The sequence below is a fragment of the Melanerpes formicivorus genome, unplaced genomic scaffold (genome assembly GCF_026170545.1).
Source record: "Melanerpes formicivorus ecotype bairdi unplaced genomic scaffold, bMelFor1.0.p_v2 SCAF_18, whole genome shotgun sequence".
Lineage (NCBI taxonomy): Eukaryota > Metazoa > Chordata > Aves > Piciformes > Picidae > Melanerpes > Melanerpes formicivorus.
The window spans coordinates 12826132-12843178 of NW_027142370.1; the positions used below are offsets into that span (position 1 = coordinate 12826132).

Sequence of the window (17047 nt, forward strand, 5' to 3'; positions counted from 1 at the left end):
ATTTAAATGACAATATTTTGCAATTCTGCAGCACTTTCTATCAAGAAGCTAAAATATTTTGCTTGTGGTGCCTCTCAGCACTGCTGGGGGGCAGGCAAACTCCTCTGTCACTTCCCTATACAGGTAACCCTGAGCCCTGCAGAGCCTGCGTTAGATAATTCACTGTTGGACACCGAGTTAACATCACAGTCCACAAGGAGGCAAAAGATTTGCCCTCATCCTCTTCAAGGTCTCTGGTTTGGTTTTTTTCCTAGGAGTTGCAGACTTTTTTTCCCCTTACCTGGGGAGGATGCCAATGTATCACAGTATCACAGTATAACTAAGGTTGGAAAGGACCTCCAGGATCATTGAGTCCAACCTATCAACACAGACCCCATGACTAGACCATGGCACCAAGTGCCACGTCCAATCCCCTCTTGAACGTCTCCAGGGACGGTGACTCCACCACCTCCCTGGGCAACCCGTTCCAATGACAAATGACTCGCTCGGTGAAGACCTTTCTCCTCACCTCGAGTCTAAACCTCCCCTGGCACAGCTTGAGACTGTGTCCTCTTGTTCTGGTGCTGGTTGCCTGGGAGAAGAGACCAACCCCTTCCTGGCTAGAAACTCCCTTCAGGTAGTTGTAGAGGGCAATGAGGTCACCCCTGAGTGTCCTCTTCTCCAGGCTAAACAACCCCAGCTCCCTCAGCCTCTCCTCATAGGGCTTGTGTTCAAGGCCTCTCCCCAGCCTTGTTGCCCTTCTCTGGACACGTTCAAGTGTTTCAATGTCCTTCTTAAACTGAGGGGCCCAGAACTGGACACAGGACTCAAGGTGTGGCCTAACCAAAGCAGAGTACAGGGGCACAATGACCTCCCTGCTCCTGCTGGCCACACTATTCCTAATGCAGGCCAGGATGCTACTGGCCCTCTTGGCCACCTGGGCACACTGCTGGCTCATATTCAGGTGGCTGTCAATCAGCACCCCCAGGTCCCTCTCTGTTTGGCAGCTCTCAGCCACTCCGACCCCAGCCTGTAGCTCTGCATGGGATTGCCGTAGCCAAAGTGCAGCACTCGGCACTTGGACTTGTTGAATGCCATCCCATTGGACTCTGCCCATCTGTCCAGTCGGTCGAGGTCCCTCTGCAGAGCCTTTCTACCCTCTAACTGACTAACATCTGCCCCTAACTTGGAGCCCAACACTGATCCCTGGGGAATGCCACTGGTGACTGGCCACCAGCTGGCTGTGGCACCATTCACCACCACTCTCTGGGTTCAGCCTCCAGCCAGTTCCTAACCCAGCACAGAGTGTAATGGTCCAAGCCACGAGCTGACAGCTTAGCCAGCAGGTTGCTGTGGGGGACGGTGTCAGAGGCCTTGCTGAAGCCCAGGTAGACCACATCCACAGGCCTCCCCACATCCACCAGGCGGGTCACCTGATCATAGAAGGAGATCAGGGTGGAGAGGCAGGACCTGCCCTTCCTAAATCCATGTTGGCTGGGCCTGAGCCCTTGGCCATCCTTCAGGTGTGCAGTTATTGCCGCCAGGATAATCTGCTCCATCACTTTCCCTGGCACTGAGGTCAGGCTGACTGGCCTGGAGTTTCCAGGTTCCTCCATCCGAGCCTTCTTATGGATGGGGACCACGTTGGCCAGCTTCCAGTCATCTGGGACCTCACCTTGAGCCAGGACTGGAGGAAAATGATGCAGGGCGTGCTACGTGCTATGTTTTTTTTCTCTTCGAAGTGGTTAGTGTGGGAAGAGGAGGATTGTACCAATAGTTGCTTTGTATCCAAAGCAAGGTTACTGCTGCCACTCCAGCTGTTACAAAGTGGACTCACATTCCTTGAGAAATAAACATAAAATAAAATAAACCTGATTAAATCCAAACCCAATGCATTGCTGAGAAGCAATCTTTGTAAAACCAGCACTCCACAGTGGTATATTAAGCCCCCAGGAGATAAGTGTTCTTACCCCAGGGAAGTTAAACCAGAATCTTCCTTTTGACTTCACTGAGGTTCATCATATCCTTCGTGAGAGCGACACGGGTTTGGTAGTCGTTGTTCTCCCTTCAGTGCACTGGAGTCTGGCTCCCATGAAGCCAGCAGGGTGAGCTCTGCTTTATCCTGCAAATGATTTGGTTGGGCTCTTTTAAGGATTTTTAGCTTCAGAATAAATGCTGTGATAGCCTCACTTCAAGAAAGCTTCACAGTCCATGCCCTTGCAAATCACAGGGTGTGATACCCTCCCTACCTACACTTGGTGTAACTCTTCCTCTGGAGGTGGTGGAGTCAGTGAGAGGTCAGGCCACGATGAACCCTGCTGAAAAAATGCTTGCTTAAAACATGGTGGAAAGTTTCTTGCCTTTCTACTACAGGAGCATAGCCTCCAAGGTCCATTTATTTGGCTTTGAAAGCTTGGGAGGAATTAGTCCTCCAACCTCAAAACAACTTTGTCTGGCTTGATGCAGTGTGCAGAGATATGAAAGGATCCAGTGTCGGGAGGAGGCTCTGACATCTCCCTCTCTAGGTCAGTGGTATCTGTTTGTTGTTCAGTCCTGAACTTAGACAGCTCTTGCTGTAACTTGCTATCAAGTTTCCCATCCTCCCAGATAAGATGAAAGCTGACTAGGAAGGAGATATAAACAGCATTATACTTCTCCTAACAATCCCTTGAAGAGGGAGCATGGGCTGAGCTCTGGTCAGTTGGCTCCACATACACAGGGTTAAAAGAGCAGCCTACCCTGTCAGCAGCCAAGGGACGCAAGGAAGTTTTTGTGGTTGACACTCAAGTTCAAAGTAAACCTTTCCAGCTTCTTTCCAAGTTAAACAAAATCCAGAGGAGAGTTCATGATTCTGGTTTGTTAGCTCTGCACTGGCCAGTAGAGCAGATCACAGCCTGCGGTGGAAGACAAAATCAGAAGTTTGAAAACATGCTCTGCCTGGTAGCTTTATTTTCTCTGGGACCTCATTTGAAGTTCTTCTTCCATGTATGCCAGACAAAGCTTGACAGAGACAAACTCTTGGCAAAGCTTCATTGTGGAGATTTTAATTCTAGGCTAGCTGAAACGACTGTCTGTAATTCCCACTCATGAACTTTCTATATGGCTCTTTAGTTTGCTTTATCATTAAACACTCTTTTATATTATGTCTATAAAGCATGTGAAGTGCAACAGCTCTTGGGTCCAAACCAGTGGCAGAACGACAGTTTAAATGTGTATCAGCTTGTGTCAGCAGGCTGCATCAAGAACCTTTTCCCTCATTTCGTCCTTAGTGCTTCCCTTTTGTGCAAGTTAGAGGTGATGGCTTTGCAAACGGCACCACACAGACGATCCTGACATCCAGCAGTTTGCCTGTTTGCTGTCCCCTGGTGCTTGCACTTGCATCCTGTTCCCTTCCAAGTTTATTCCTCTTGATGAATGCTTCCTCCTGACTGCTCGCTGGCACTCTGCCCTCTCCCTGAAGAACAACTCCCTGTGTGTGCACAATGCCAGCACCATGGGGGGTCACTGCTCAGGAAAGTGATTTTTTTTCATGCAGGTCATATATATGAATATATATTTTTATTATATTCATACTGTATGATTAATGTATCATTTGAGAAGGAATTAGAAATGAATACACTGCAAAAATCACTTGAAAACTTTCCTTTCCTTGTCCAATCAAAAGAGTTCAGTAGAATAGAATTGAATAGACTAGTCTAGAATAGAATTAACCAGGTTGGAAAAGAACTTTGAGATCAAGTCCAACACCATCTAATCAACTAAACCATGGCACCAAACACCCCATCCAGTCTCTTCCTAAACACCTCCAGTGATGGTGACTCCACGACCTCCCTGGGCAGCACATTCCAATGGCCAATCTCTCTTTCTGGGAAGAATTTCTTCCTAACATCCAGTCTAAACCTCCCCTGGCACAGCTTGAGACTGTGTCCTCTTCTTCTGATGCTGGTTGCCTGGGAGAAGAGACCAACCCCCACCCTGGCTACAACCTCCCTTCAGGGAGGGTTCCCTCCCTGAGCCTCCTGTTCTCCAGGCTAAGCAACCCCAGCTCCCTCAGCCTCTCCTCACAGGGCTGTGCTCCAAACCCATCCCAAGCTTTGTTGCCCTTCTCTGGACACGTTCAAGAGTCTCAATGTCCTTCTTAAATGGAGGGGCCCAGAACTGGACACAGCTCCCTTCACAGCACACTGGGGTGAACACCACCCACAAGCTTTTGGGAGTTGTAAGGGACCTTACTCAAGCAAGTGTCTGCCACTGCTCTTTGCATTCGGACTGGGAGTGATGTTGGGGCTTCTTCCATGTAGCAAGGATGGGAAAGCATCTGGGCAAGCATCTGAGCAGCAAGAGCAGAGAGGGAATTCATACCTGAGCAGTGAAAACCTGTCCCCACTGCTCTCCTTCCATGAGCAAAGATGAAACTGAGAAACTGAAGCTTGTCTGAGGACAAGCCACCTGCAGGCTGGTGGTGAGTTTAAGTAGCTCACTAATTCTTCCCTTTTTGGAAGTACCATAAGCTGTCAGCAGGGGCACCTGGGATCTGCACTTCTCAGATCACAGAAGTCACTGCTAATGAGTACAGAGTGGGAACAGCTGACTAGTTTGGGAGTTTTAATTTTTCACCAACTGTGAGAATGGCAGGCACAACATTCCAGGTGGATTAGTTGGTATCTCATCATGCAGTACCCAGTATGCTCTTTTGACCTCAGCTGGCCTGCGTCTGCTCCCGCTGAGCTCTGTGGCACTACCCAGCTGACTTTGGCAGTGCATGTCAAGGCTGGCTTTGGTGACAGACCAAAGACCATGCATCCACTGCTTGTCAGCAGAAGCAGAGACCCCCCCCTTCATGGCCATGGCCTAGACAGTTATAACAATTCAGTAGCTTCATGGCTATAAAACCTGCCCTCCCCAAAGGCAGAACTCAAGTTACAGATAGAGCGCACTGAGCTGCTTCACTTTCTTTACCCTTGCAGAACTGGCTATAATTTCATCATCACTGGCCATTAAATTTGTGCTCCATCCCCACTAAACCAGTAACAGCAAGTTAACAACCCTTTTATGTTGGAGTAAATGTCATGTCTGGCTTCCAGTTGCTTCTGGTGCTGTAAATGAAGCGGATTTAACAAGTCCCAAAAAAGTAGAGCTTTACTTTTTTGTTTGCCAAGCAGCACTATAATGCCATAGAATATGCCATGGGGAGACCAGCTGAGAGGGGATGAAGGGCATTCAATGAGCACTTGACAAAACAAGTGGAAACGTGGAATCAGGACGGAAATACGGATCAACCCCTGTGTGTCTCCTTGAAATTTGGGGATGTGGCTATGGCATTATAGACCCATGACTTGATAATCCAACCTCGTCTGCCTATGTCAGAAATGCTGTGGCATGTTACTTGTGGGAAAAGTTTGCAATTAAGAACCAAATTCTGACATCTGGTTTTGTCACTGCTGGGTTCAGGAATGTTTGGCTTAGCTGGAACAGCTGGGGTTTTGGTCTAGTTCTGCTCTAATTTAAACACTGCAGAATGATTTCATTCCTGGTTTCAGGAGCAGGCCATGAGCCATAGCATTACACTTTTAAACCCCTTTGGTTGATAGATCAAAGAATCACCAAGGTTGGAAGAGGCCTCAAAGATCATCAAGTCCAACCTGTCACCACAGACCCCATGACTAAACCATGGCACCAAGTGCCACGTCCAATCCCCTCTTGAACACCTCCAGGGATGGAGACTCCACCACCTCCCTGGGCAGCACATTCCAATGGCTCTCAGTGAAGAACTGTCTCCTCACCTCAAGCCTAAACTTCCCCTGGCACAGCTTGAGACTGTGTCCTCTTGTTCTGGTGCTGGTTGCCTGGGAGAAGAAACCAACCCGCTCCTGGCTACGACCTCCCTTCAGGGAGTTGTAGACAGCAAGAAGGTCTCCCCTGAGCCTCCTCTTCTCCAGGCTAAGCAACCCCAGCTCCCTCAGCCTCTCCTCACAGGGCTGTGCTCAAGGCCTCTCCCCAGCCTTGTTGCCCTTCTCTGGACACGTTCAAGAGTCTCAATGTCCTTCTTAAACTGAGGGGCCCAGAACAGGACACAGGACTCAAGGTGTGGCCTAACCAGTGCAGATGATTCAGTTGAAGCTGTGTGGGAGACCTTACAAGATTGTGGATGCTCTTATCCCAATTTTTTTGCTCTCTGCATCGAAGTGTTCTTAAAGAAAAAGAAGCTTCAGTTTCTGAGTGGGGCAGTGCCATCTGAAATTGTCTTATCAGTTACTCATTACTGATGAGACTTTGGGAGTCAGAGCCAATACACTGTGCTGGAAATGAATGGCTTTTACAACCCCTCCATGCATTTCAAACTGTTGGATTAACAAGTCATTCTGAACAAGCTTTTTTTTATGCTTGAAATACTCTACTTTGCTTTCCATCTTTTTTTTTTTTCCCTTTTATCTGCTTTCTTTGCTCTTCCCCTTGGAGGCAGTGAAAGTGGCCGGAGCACTCCGAGCTTATCCATGTACTCAGACAGCAAATCTTCACCTTCTGTCTATCAGCAGGCTCCTAGGCATTTCCATATTCCAGGTAGGCATTCACTGCTTAGCTTTTGCTTCTTGGCACCTGTTTGTTCTCTTCTGAATGGTTTTTGTGGGTTGTTTGGTGTTTTTGTTTGTGGAGGGGGGGGTTTTTTGCATTGATTTCTGGATTTTGAACTACAAGAGAAGAAAAAGTCTGAGAAATGAAGATCCCTTAACTTTGTCTCAGAAATAAAGGAGTTAGGGAGCTGTGTGCTTAAGTGCCTATCTATATAGAAATCTGTGTTAGAGGAGGCACCCAGTGATAACAGTTATTAAGCCTACAAAGATCAAATTATTTGTCATGCCATGGCTGCATGGGTCTGTTGAATTTGTGTGCAGCAGGGAAGGCTGAGGAGGTTTTGGGGGCTGTGTTTTTCCTTATGGGTCTAATTTCTGAATTAACATAGGCTTTGAAAATAGCTGGGAGACTTTAAAACTTTGAGAAGCTCACCATGGCTGTTCCTTTGCACATCAACTATGAAGTTTTCAGGCTCACATTCAGTCAACAAGCACATGAAATTCAAGCTGGTTAGCCTTTTTGACTGCCTGAGCACATCTAAATGTTCAGTGGGACAGTTTGTTTGTTTAAGTTCAGCTTCTGGGCTCACATGTTGTAATGTGTAACTTTATCTGCCCAGAGCTGTAGTACCAAGTAAATCTCATGCCTGTACAACATGATGAATGGGGCTGGATGATCTTCAGAAGGCCCTTGCAACCCTTACCTTTCTATGATAGAATAGAGTAGAATAGAATTAACCAGGCAGGAAAAGACCTTCAAGATCATCAAGTCCAATCTATCATCCAACACCATCTAATCTACTAAACCATGGCACCAAGTGCCTCATCCAGTCTCCTCCTAAACACCTCCAGTGATGGTGACTCTACCACCTCCCTGGGCAGCACATTGCCATGGCCAATCTCTCTTTCTATGAAGAACATCTTCCTAACATCCAGTCTAAACCTCCCCTGGCACAGCTTGAGACTGTGTCCTCTTGTTCTGGTGCTGGTTGCCTGGGAGAAGAGACCAACCCCCACCTGGCTACAACCTCCCTTCAGGGAGGGTTCCCTCCCCTGAGCCTCCTCTTCTCCAGGCTAAGCAACCCCAGCTCTCCCAGCCTCTCCTCACAGGGCTGTGCTCCAAACCCCTCCCCAGCTTTGTTGACCTTCTCTGGACACATTCCAGCAACTCAACATCTTTCCTAAACTGAAGGGTCCAGAACTGGAGACAGGACTCAAGGTGTGGCCTAACCAGTGCTGAGCACAGGGCACAAAGACTTCCCTGCTCCTGCTGGCTACACTGTTCCTGATACAGGCCAGGATGCTATTGGCCTTTTTGGCCACCTGGGCACACTGCAGGCTCATGTTCAGCCCACTATCCACCAGCACCCCCAGGTCCCTTTCTGCCTGGCTGCTCTCCAGCCACTCTGACCCCAGCCTGTAGCACTGCATGGGGTTGCTGTGGCCGGTGTGTAGAACGTGGCACTTAGATGTGTTAAACTTCATCCCCTTGGACTCTGCCCCTCTGTCCAGCCTGGTAAGATCCCTCTGCAGAGCTCTCCTACCCTCTATCAGATCAACTCCTGCCCCCAGCTTGGTGTCGCTTGCAAATTTACTGATGGTGGACTCAATCCCCTCATCCAGATCATGGCTCTGGGCACTTTCAAATAATTGCTGGAATGCCAAGGTTGCTCCACAACACAAAACACAGACAAACCGTAGGCTTAGCAATAAGAATATTGAGCATTTTGGTTATAAACATCTGTATCTGAACATCTACATTTCCTTCACAGTTAATGGAGACAGTCCCTTCCCAAGTGTGACTGTTAGAGCAGGCTGTTGTCCAGGAGTCTTGTCTGAAGCAGGGACAAGGTGTAGCCTGTAGAGTATGCAGTGGTGGTGCAGATGTAACCACCTACATTTCAGCAAGTGGATGACGTTCAGGGTGTCTTAAAGCATTTCAAGGGACTTGGAGGGGATCAAGATGGTGGGCAGGGACAGCTAACATTTGAAATACCTGGAGGTGGTGGATAAAGCTTCATTCTCATGTACTAAGTAGTGAATGACAAAGCACTGACTGAGTGTGGAGTGTTTGCTGCAGTGTTTGCATTTTTGGTGTTGTTGAGAGGAGACAAGGGCAGCTGGTCTGAACTGTTTGCTTACTCTTTTCTTCTTTCCTTTCTCTTTCCTCTTCCTCAGACACTGGCGTAAAAGATAACATCTATAGGAAACCTCCTATCTACAAACAGCATGGTACAGTCTGCTTTGCTCTGTTGCTCTTTTCCCTGTGTGGCTTTGCAAACAAACACACACTGACTTCCCAATTAGCTTGCTGCCTTCTGTGCTTTCATTCTGGCCCTATGGCCTCAAACAGAAAAGGAAAACTGTAAGATGAAAATGAAGTAGCATTTTGTCTAACATTGCATCCAAGGAAGGACTCAGTAAGTAAGCTTCCCTGATTTACACAAGCTGATGCCCTGTCTCTGATGTCCTGTGTCCTGGCTGTGTCGTTTCACTTTACAGGTATTTTTGGTTCCCAGACAGGATTCTAAACAGCAGCTTTTATGTTTTCACTTCCCATCCATCAAACACTGAGTTGAAGTCTGGACTGTGTCAGTTTTGCACTGCTGTAAGGAGTGCCTCATAATCACTGGAATGAACAGCTACTAATGAAATTAACAGATCAGCCCTGGCTATAGGCTAACAAGGATAGCTGTTTTCAACTCTCTTTTATAGATGATAGATGTTCTCCAGGGTTGTGTTGAAAATAAGTACTCCTTGTTTTCCTGCAGAAGAGCAAAACCAGAGTTTACTGTAACTCACAAAAAGCCCCAAACCAACCAAATAAAACCCCCAGCAATGAGCTAAATAAGATTTACCTTTTGTTCTGGAAGACCTCCTGGCTAAAGTATGAACACATGAGCCACTGATGATTCAGCTCCTCAAGCTAAGGGGACACTGAGCTAATAGATGCTGAAAAGGAGCCAGGGAACATTCCTTCATCGAAGAGACCACGTTTGAACAAACAAGCACAAAAATGTTCTTTCAAACAAAAAGTGCAAGAAGGTCTTCTAAAACATTTGGCTTTGAAAGGTTTCAGTTGCAGCAGTGCCCAGCAGATTTGCTGTAGCTACAGCCTCTGTGTTGCTATTACAAACACCCAACCTCAGGATGGGAGAGAGAAAAATAAAAGGTGGAAAAGTGGAACATGCAAGAAGCTGAGAGCGAGGGGTTGGAAAGTGAGGGGTGGGGAAGCCTACATGATTGTTCTTTTGTGTATGTTCATTGTTCAGAAGTGTTTGAACATCATTCAAAACATGAGGGAAAAAAGGAAGGGGTTTGGTCTTTGGCAATATTGGCACTGATCTGTTTGAGACATGCAGTTCACGCTGGGCTTCACAGCAGGACTGAGTATCCCTTGTTGTGGTGAAGCTAATGCTCAGCACTGATGAAATTCAGGCCGCTTGGATTTCTCTGCCGAGGATGTGTTGTGTAAAGCCCTCCCAGGAACTTGGGAGGGGCAGGCCTTTATGGCCCCCATTGATTCGGGTTGCACTTCTCTCCATCTCTTTGAAGTCTGATGCTCGGCATCCCACGGAACGTTTGAAATCTATGAATAATGCTTTGGATTAAACTTGGTGGTTTGTAGGGGAGGGTTTTTTTTGCCTTTGGAAACATCTTTGTCTTGAAACAAAAGCAGTTCCCAAAAATGCCTCAGATTCTCTGTATGGATTTCGGATGGAGTGAGAGCAAGATCCATGCTTACAAGCTGGAGCAACTTGCTGACTGGTGATTTAGGGCATGCTCCCAAAATAGCACAGAGCCAGGTTTCAGTCCTTCTTGCAGTGATATGGAATTTATTCTTCATTTGTCAGATAGGAATGTTTCTTTATTTCTTAGAGAAGCAGCTTGCCATCTGGTCATAGAATAGAATAGAAATAGAAATAGAAATAGAAATAGAAATAGAAATAGAAATAGAATAGGATAGGATAGAATAGAATAGAATAGAATAGAATAGAATAGAATAGAATAGAATAGAATAGAATAGAATAGAATAGACCAGGTTGGAAGAGACCTTCAAGATCATTGCATCCAACCTATCATCTAACACCACCTAATCAACTAAACCATGCAACCAAGCACCCCATCAAGTCTTTTCCTGAACACCTCCAGTGATGGTGACTCCACCACCTCCTCAGGCAGCCCATTCCAATGGGCAATCGCTCTCTCTGTGTAAAACTTCCTCCTAACCTCCAGCCTAAACTTCCCCTGGTGCAGCCTGAGACTGTGTCCTCTTGTTCTGGTGCTGTTTGCCTGGGAGAAGAGATCAACCTCTGCCTGTCTACAGCCTCCCTTAAGGTAGTTGTAGAAAGCAATAAGGTCACCACTGAGTCTCCTCTTCTCCAGGCTAAGCAATCCCAGCTCCCTCAGTCTGTCCTCATAGGGCTTGTGTTCAAGCCCCTCACCAACTTTGTTGCTCTTCTCTGGACTTGTTCCAGCAAGTCAACCTCCTTCCTAAACTGAGGGGCCCAGAACTGGACACAGTACTCGAGGTGCAGCCTATCCAGTGCAGTATACAGGGGCAGAATGACCTCCCTGTTCCTGCTGGCCACACTGTTCCTGATGCAGGCCAGGATGCCATTGACCCTCTTACAGGCTGCCCAGGGAGGTGGTGTAGTCATTGTCCCTGGAGGTGTTCAAGAAACCTGTAGATGATGCACTTCAGGGATGGTTTAGTAGGCACGGGTGGTGTGGAGCTGTCGGTTGGGCTTGGTAATCTTAAAGGTCCTCTCCAACCAAAATGATCCTTGGAGGAATGCCCTCATCAGGATGCTCTCAGCTAACTCTGAAGACGCTGAGAATTTTCATAATGCCATTTTTTTATGACCCAGCTTTGTTTTGCCACATTGAATTGAGAAACACACCCCCCCCAGCCCTCACGAGTACAGATGGACACCTCTAGACCATAGGTTTTCTTTCCTTACTGCGGTTTGTCATTTTTCAAGTATCACCTCCTCAACCAAAACCACCTATGATCTGGATGTGAGCCTTGTGAGGGCACCAGAATACACAACAGAACAACACTGAAACGCTGCTGGTGGTGGCCTTTTGCCTTCGTTTAGACGCAGGGCAGATCCTCTGCCATTGTGCTGCCTGGGGAAATGGAGAGGGCATTTCCAACAGCTCAACTTGATCTCCTCCCCCCACTTCTGACTCTGAGAATCTCATCTGAGCCTTAACTTATGTATTACCACACTGGGTTTATGATTAATAAATACATTTTCTGGCCAGACTGTGCTGCACAAGGTTCTTGTGTTGCCTTTTAGCAGACCTCTTGCTATGAGTTCTCATGGGTTTAAGATTATGTTAGATCACTGCATTACTCCCGCTTTGTACCATCAAATCTCTCCCCAGAACAACACAGAGTGATACAAAGGCAACTAAGACTCCAATTTTGGGCAATTTTCTGAAATGGTGTGAAAATTGGCAGGAAATCTTTCTGTAAGATGCTGAGGTGGCTGAAACAATTCCTCTGGGACATAAAAAGATAAGGAACACCACACTGTATGGTTGGTGTGAATGGTATGAATAGCTTTTAGGGTTTCAGTGTTGAGTTTCCTTGTCAGCAGGTTACAGGAAAATAAGCCAAGAGGAAAATAGCATTAATAGTTTTTTGTTAAGAGACTTTATTTAAGAGGGAAGTAGTCAGAGAAGTTGTTGGTCAAAGAACTGGGAGTTTTAATCTCTGACACAGCCTCTTTTACAGGCTTCATGAAGAGATAATGGCAAATTTGTTCCTATCTTCTTTGCTCTCATCATTGCCCATCCTTTTTGGGAATGTAGGAGGCCCAGGTGTGTAGACCACAAAACATCTGTGTAACCAGATGCACTTTTAGGGCCAAAGTAACACAGAAAATGACTGCACTGCTTGCAGTGACCACATACATCAGATTTCCTGCTCAGCTCTGGTTTGGTTCTTTCCAGTTGCTTTTTTCCCCTCTTGAAAGTGTTTGGAAAATAACCACATCCAAAACAGAGGGAGAAAAAAAGGGAGGGTAGGGGGAAAGAGAGAGAGAGAGATGTCATTTATTCTGATTTTTACAATGAACTTAATCTTCCAGCAGCAAGAAGATCAGAAGGGGAGGATGGCAGCTTGGATCAAGACAGCAGGAAGGTAATGATCAGAGGGAATAAAAAGAAGTTATTTATTGATCTGCCTTGAAGCAACTGCTGCTTAAAATGTGGTCAGACACAAAGGTGTCCTTGCATGCAAGAGAAAGAATCATTACTACTTTTGGGTCTTCCCAAGAAGATCAGTGTAGGATTAGATAATGGTTGGGTTTGGTGATCTTAAAAGTGTTTTCCAACCAAAACAATTTTATGATTAATCTGTCACCCAGAGGGCTCAGAATCTGCATTCTACAGTGAAGAAGAAGTGGGGATTTTGAGATGAAGAGCAGTGAGCTCATGAATTTTCCTGCAGTCTCAGTGCATACACAGGTGATGCAGCTGAGCCTGCAGGCTCCTGCTTTAGGAGCATCTTAGTGTACAAGAAAAGCATTACCATCAGATTAACAAGAGTGACATAGCACATCATGGTTTAGCACCAGACTTGGTGGAGTTAGGTAATGTCTGGGCTTGGTTGTCTTAAAGGTCTTTTCCAACCTGAACAATTCCATGACTCTACAATCATCTAAAGGGGAGCACAGTGTGCTGCTTCACTAACAGAGCAACTGGAAGCCAGCAGGTGTGGGTAGTTGTGGTGTCTAAGGTGCATTGTAGTCAAGTGCAGTCAGTTCACAAGACTTCCAGACAGGTGATGTGCATTCAGATCTTATATCCTGAATCTTGTATCAGGCTTTTACTCTCTCCAGATAAAGACCAGCTGGCTTATTCTGAAGGGGGATATGGACACCAGGACTAACTCCCCGGACCTGGATACGCGATCCCTGTCTCTCACGCCTGGATCCGACCGAGAGAGCTTCCCGCGGGCGCAGGAGGGCACCACCGCCGGCTACTCCCGTGAGTGCTGCATCCCACAGCCCCTGGCCTGCCCTCACAGCAAGGTGGCCCTGCTGCAGCCTCAGCCACAGAGCAGCTCCCTACCTGCCCTGCTGCTTTGTTTCCCTATCCTAATTACACCTGCTTTGCTGTGGCTCGTGAGCATTCAGTGCCTTCAGGTTGGGCTGGTGAAGCCATTTACAGTTTCATTTTAGGGGCAGAAGAAGCTGTGCTTGTATACAGAAACGGTTTCTGGAGAGCAGAGGTTCCTTACCACCAAAACTTGCCCCTCATTAACACACAGAAGTGCCTTCTCAGAAGGCTCTTCTCAACAATGCCCAATGACAGGACAATGGGCAATGGGTGGAAGTGGAGGCATAGGAAGTTCCGTGGAAACAGGAGGAAAATGTTTTTCCCTGTGAGGGTGACAGAACACTGGAACGGGCTGCCTAGGAGAGTTGTGGAGTCTCCCTCTCTGGAGATATTCAAAACCCACCTGGATGTGTTCCTGTGTGATTTGGTCTAGGTGATCCTGCTTTGACGGGGGGGTTGGACTGGATGAGCTTTCAATGTCCCTTCCAACCCCTAACATTCTGTGATTCTGTGTGATTCTGTGATTTTATGCTGCTTCCAACAGGATGACTTGTCCTAGCACTACTCCTTGATACAAATTCTGTGGTTTAAATACTGTGGAACCATCTCTTCTCTATCATGATCATAAACACTTTCCTCCAAAGATTTAACTTAGAATAAGCAGTTTTGTTTTGTTTTGTTTTGTTTTGTTTTGTTTTGCTACTGCTCACAGTTCCAACTCCACAGAAACGTTCCAGGTGGAATAATGGAGTAATGTTGTTACTAAATACTGGTCTGAAGCCCAGCTGCTAGCTGCCAGAACCAAAAGCATGTGCTACACACTTTCTTACTCCACATTTTGATGAGTCAGGAGATGAGGGAAGTGGTCACCAGAATCGAGTCCGAATTTTAGGCTATAGATGACAAGGAAAGAAATAGGTTAAATGCATCTGAGCAAAGGGTCATTCCTGTCCCTGCCTCCTCTACTTTGCACCATACAGCAGCAGTGGGTCATCTGGGGTAAGCAAGCTGGGGAAGCAGTTTTCCAAAGGAATGCATCCAATGCGAGGCACGTCTGGCAGCAGGGCTGGGATGTCAGCCTTGTGGGCAGTTTGGAAATGTGATAGCTGGCTCCATCAACTTATATTAAGGAAATTATGGCTTAGCTATGCAAGGAAGAAGAAAAACAGATGCTGCAAAGTCTGTCACAAGGCTGTAACAAGATAAAGAGAAGTTATTTTGGATCATCAGTCTCACTGGGGTAGCTTGAAGGGATTTGATTCCTTAATCCCCACCAGAAATTGCACACGTGTGTGCAAGGTGTTTTGTAGGATTTCCTGGTGCAGGGGAGACCAAAGCTGACCTCCTCACACACCTAACATCGATAAATCACTGCCCAGAAATGAGCACCTGAATCTTGCATTGTAATGCACACATTGGGTGTGTTTGGAAGCTGTCTGGAGTTGATCTGGTGCTTTTCTACAGACATACTCTCCTATGAGGACAGACTGAAGGAGTTGGGGCTGTTCAGTCTGCAGAAGAGAAGGCTCCGAGGTGACCTCATTGTGGCCTTCCAGGATCTGAAGGGGGCCTACAGGAAGGCTGGGGAGGGACTGCTCAGGATATCAGGTAGTGATAGGACTAGGGGGAATGGAATGAAGCTGGAGGTGGGGAGATTCAGGCTGGATGTGAGGAGGAGGTTCTTCACCATGAGAGTGATGAAACTCTGGAATGTGTTGTCCAGGGAGGTGGTCGAGGCCCCATCCCTGGAGGTGTTTAAGCCCAGGCTGGATGAGGCTCTGGCCAGCCTGATGTAGTGTGGGGTGTCCCTGCCCATGGCAGGAGGGTTGGAACTAGATGATCCTTGTGGTCCCTTCCAACCCTGAATGATACTATGATACTATGATACTGAGAGAAGAATCCTCGCATGCAACTTCTAAGTAGGAAGAAATGTGTAGCAGACCAAGCACTGTGTGATCCAGGATCAACCTACGGTGCCAGCTTCTCTCTTGAGAATATTGTTATACCTGTCAGTCTTCTATGCCTGCCTTTCTTGTGTGGGTTTCTGTTACCTTGAGAATGTGGAGCTGTTAAACCCAGAAATGCATGAGATCAATGTCACCTCTCTGCCAGTGCCACACAGATTGTGTAGCTCATTTTCCTTTGCCTTTTCTGAATGTTCATCTGTCTCTCATGAAGATTTGCCCTGTTACCCAATTAGCAGCTACAAAGAAATGACACTGAGGAAGTTTTCCTGATGTTTACACTTTTCCCCCCCATTATTTTGTGGTTATTTTTCAGCTATATGACTGTTTTGACACCCATGGACATCCTAAGTAGTTCCTTCTCTACTCAGTGTTTCCCTGTTTAGTTCTGAGTACCTGCAGTCTGTCACATGCCCCCTTGGCCACAGAAGAGCAGTTCCTCTGCTTCTTGCACTTAGGGCTGAGAATTCTAACACTCAGCCCCATCTCTTGAGTGAGTATCAGAGAAAATCAACTTCTGGAGTGTAGGTTCGATGCCAGGTGGTCCCATGCAAGGTGGAGGGAGTAAGCAGGCATCAGACTGCAAATCTCTGGTGGTGTGTCCAAACACAGTGAGCACAGAGCCCTGAGTTCACCTGTCCAGCCTCTAATCAAACCAGAAAAGGCTTTTTCTACATCATTGTGAAGCTTCTATTTAGAGTGGAGTTTGCATCTCCTCACATCCACCTGTGCAAGTATGTCCTGTTTCTGCAGAGGTAGATTTTTTAATAGTTAATCATTTACCATAATTCATGATTTTGAATGTCAGCTATTTAGGAGAGCAGAGATCTAGTGAGCTGTACAGCCCTTGCTCTTCAGGTGTCCCTGACATTCTGAGAGGCAACCTGAGACCATCCAGGTTGGAGGGAAGGTCCTACTGGAAGAAGCATAGTATCATAGTATCAGTCAGGGTTGGAAGGGACCACAAGGATCAGCTAGTTCCAACCCCCCTGCCATGGGCAGGGACACCCCACACTAGATCAGGCTGGCCAGAGCCTCATCCAGCCTGGGCTTAAACACCTCCCTGGACAACTCATTCCAGAGCTTCACCACTCTCATGGGGAAGAACTTCCTCCTCACCTCCAGCCTGAATCTCCCCACCTCCAGCTTCATTCCATTCCCCCTAGTCCTATCACTACCTGAGATCCTGAGAAGTCCTTCCCCAGCCTTCCTGTAGGCCCCCTTCAGATACTGGAAGGCCACAATTAGGTCTCCTCGGAGCCTTCTCTTCTGCAGACTGTACAGCCCCAACTCCTTCAGTCTGTCCTCACAGCAGAGGTGCTCCAGCCCTCTGCTCATCCTCGTGGCCCTTCTCTGGACATGCTCCAGCACCTCCAGATCCCTCTTGTAATAGGGGCTCCAGGAGCTGTAGCCCTGCAGGGAGTAGCTGATGTTCAGATGTCTGATTAGAGGGAGAGA

General features: G+C 47.1%; 1 protein-coding gene across 12 annotated transcripts in view; it reads left to right on the top strand.

The window, feature by feature from the left end:
• ABLIM2 (actin binding LIM protein family member 2) overlaps nucleotides 1-17047 on the top strand; it is a 152244-nt gene that overhangs the window by 111552 nt on the left and 23645 nt on the right. For 8 of the 12 annotated variants that reach the window (XM_068149656.1, XM_068149660.1, XM_068149659.1 and 5 more), the window contains 4 exons: nucleotides 6439-6540; nucleotides 8730-8783; nucleotides 12653-12705; nucleotides 13406-13553. In XM_068149656.1, coding sequence (XP_068005757.1) covers nucleotides 6439-6540; nucleotides 8730-8783; nucleotides 12653-12705; nucleotides 13406-13553 — 357 coding nt within the window. The remainder of the gene's footprint in view (nucleotides 1-6438; nucleotides 6541-8729; nucleotides 8784-12652; nucleotides 12706-13405; nucleotides 13554-17047) is intronic. The other 4 variants (XM_068149663.1, XM_068149667.1, XM_068149658.1 and 1 more) reach the window with 3 other exon arrangements.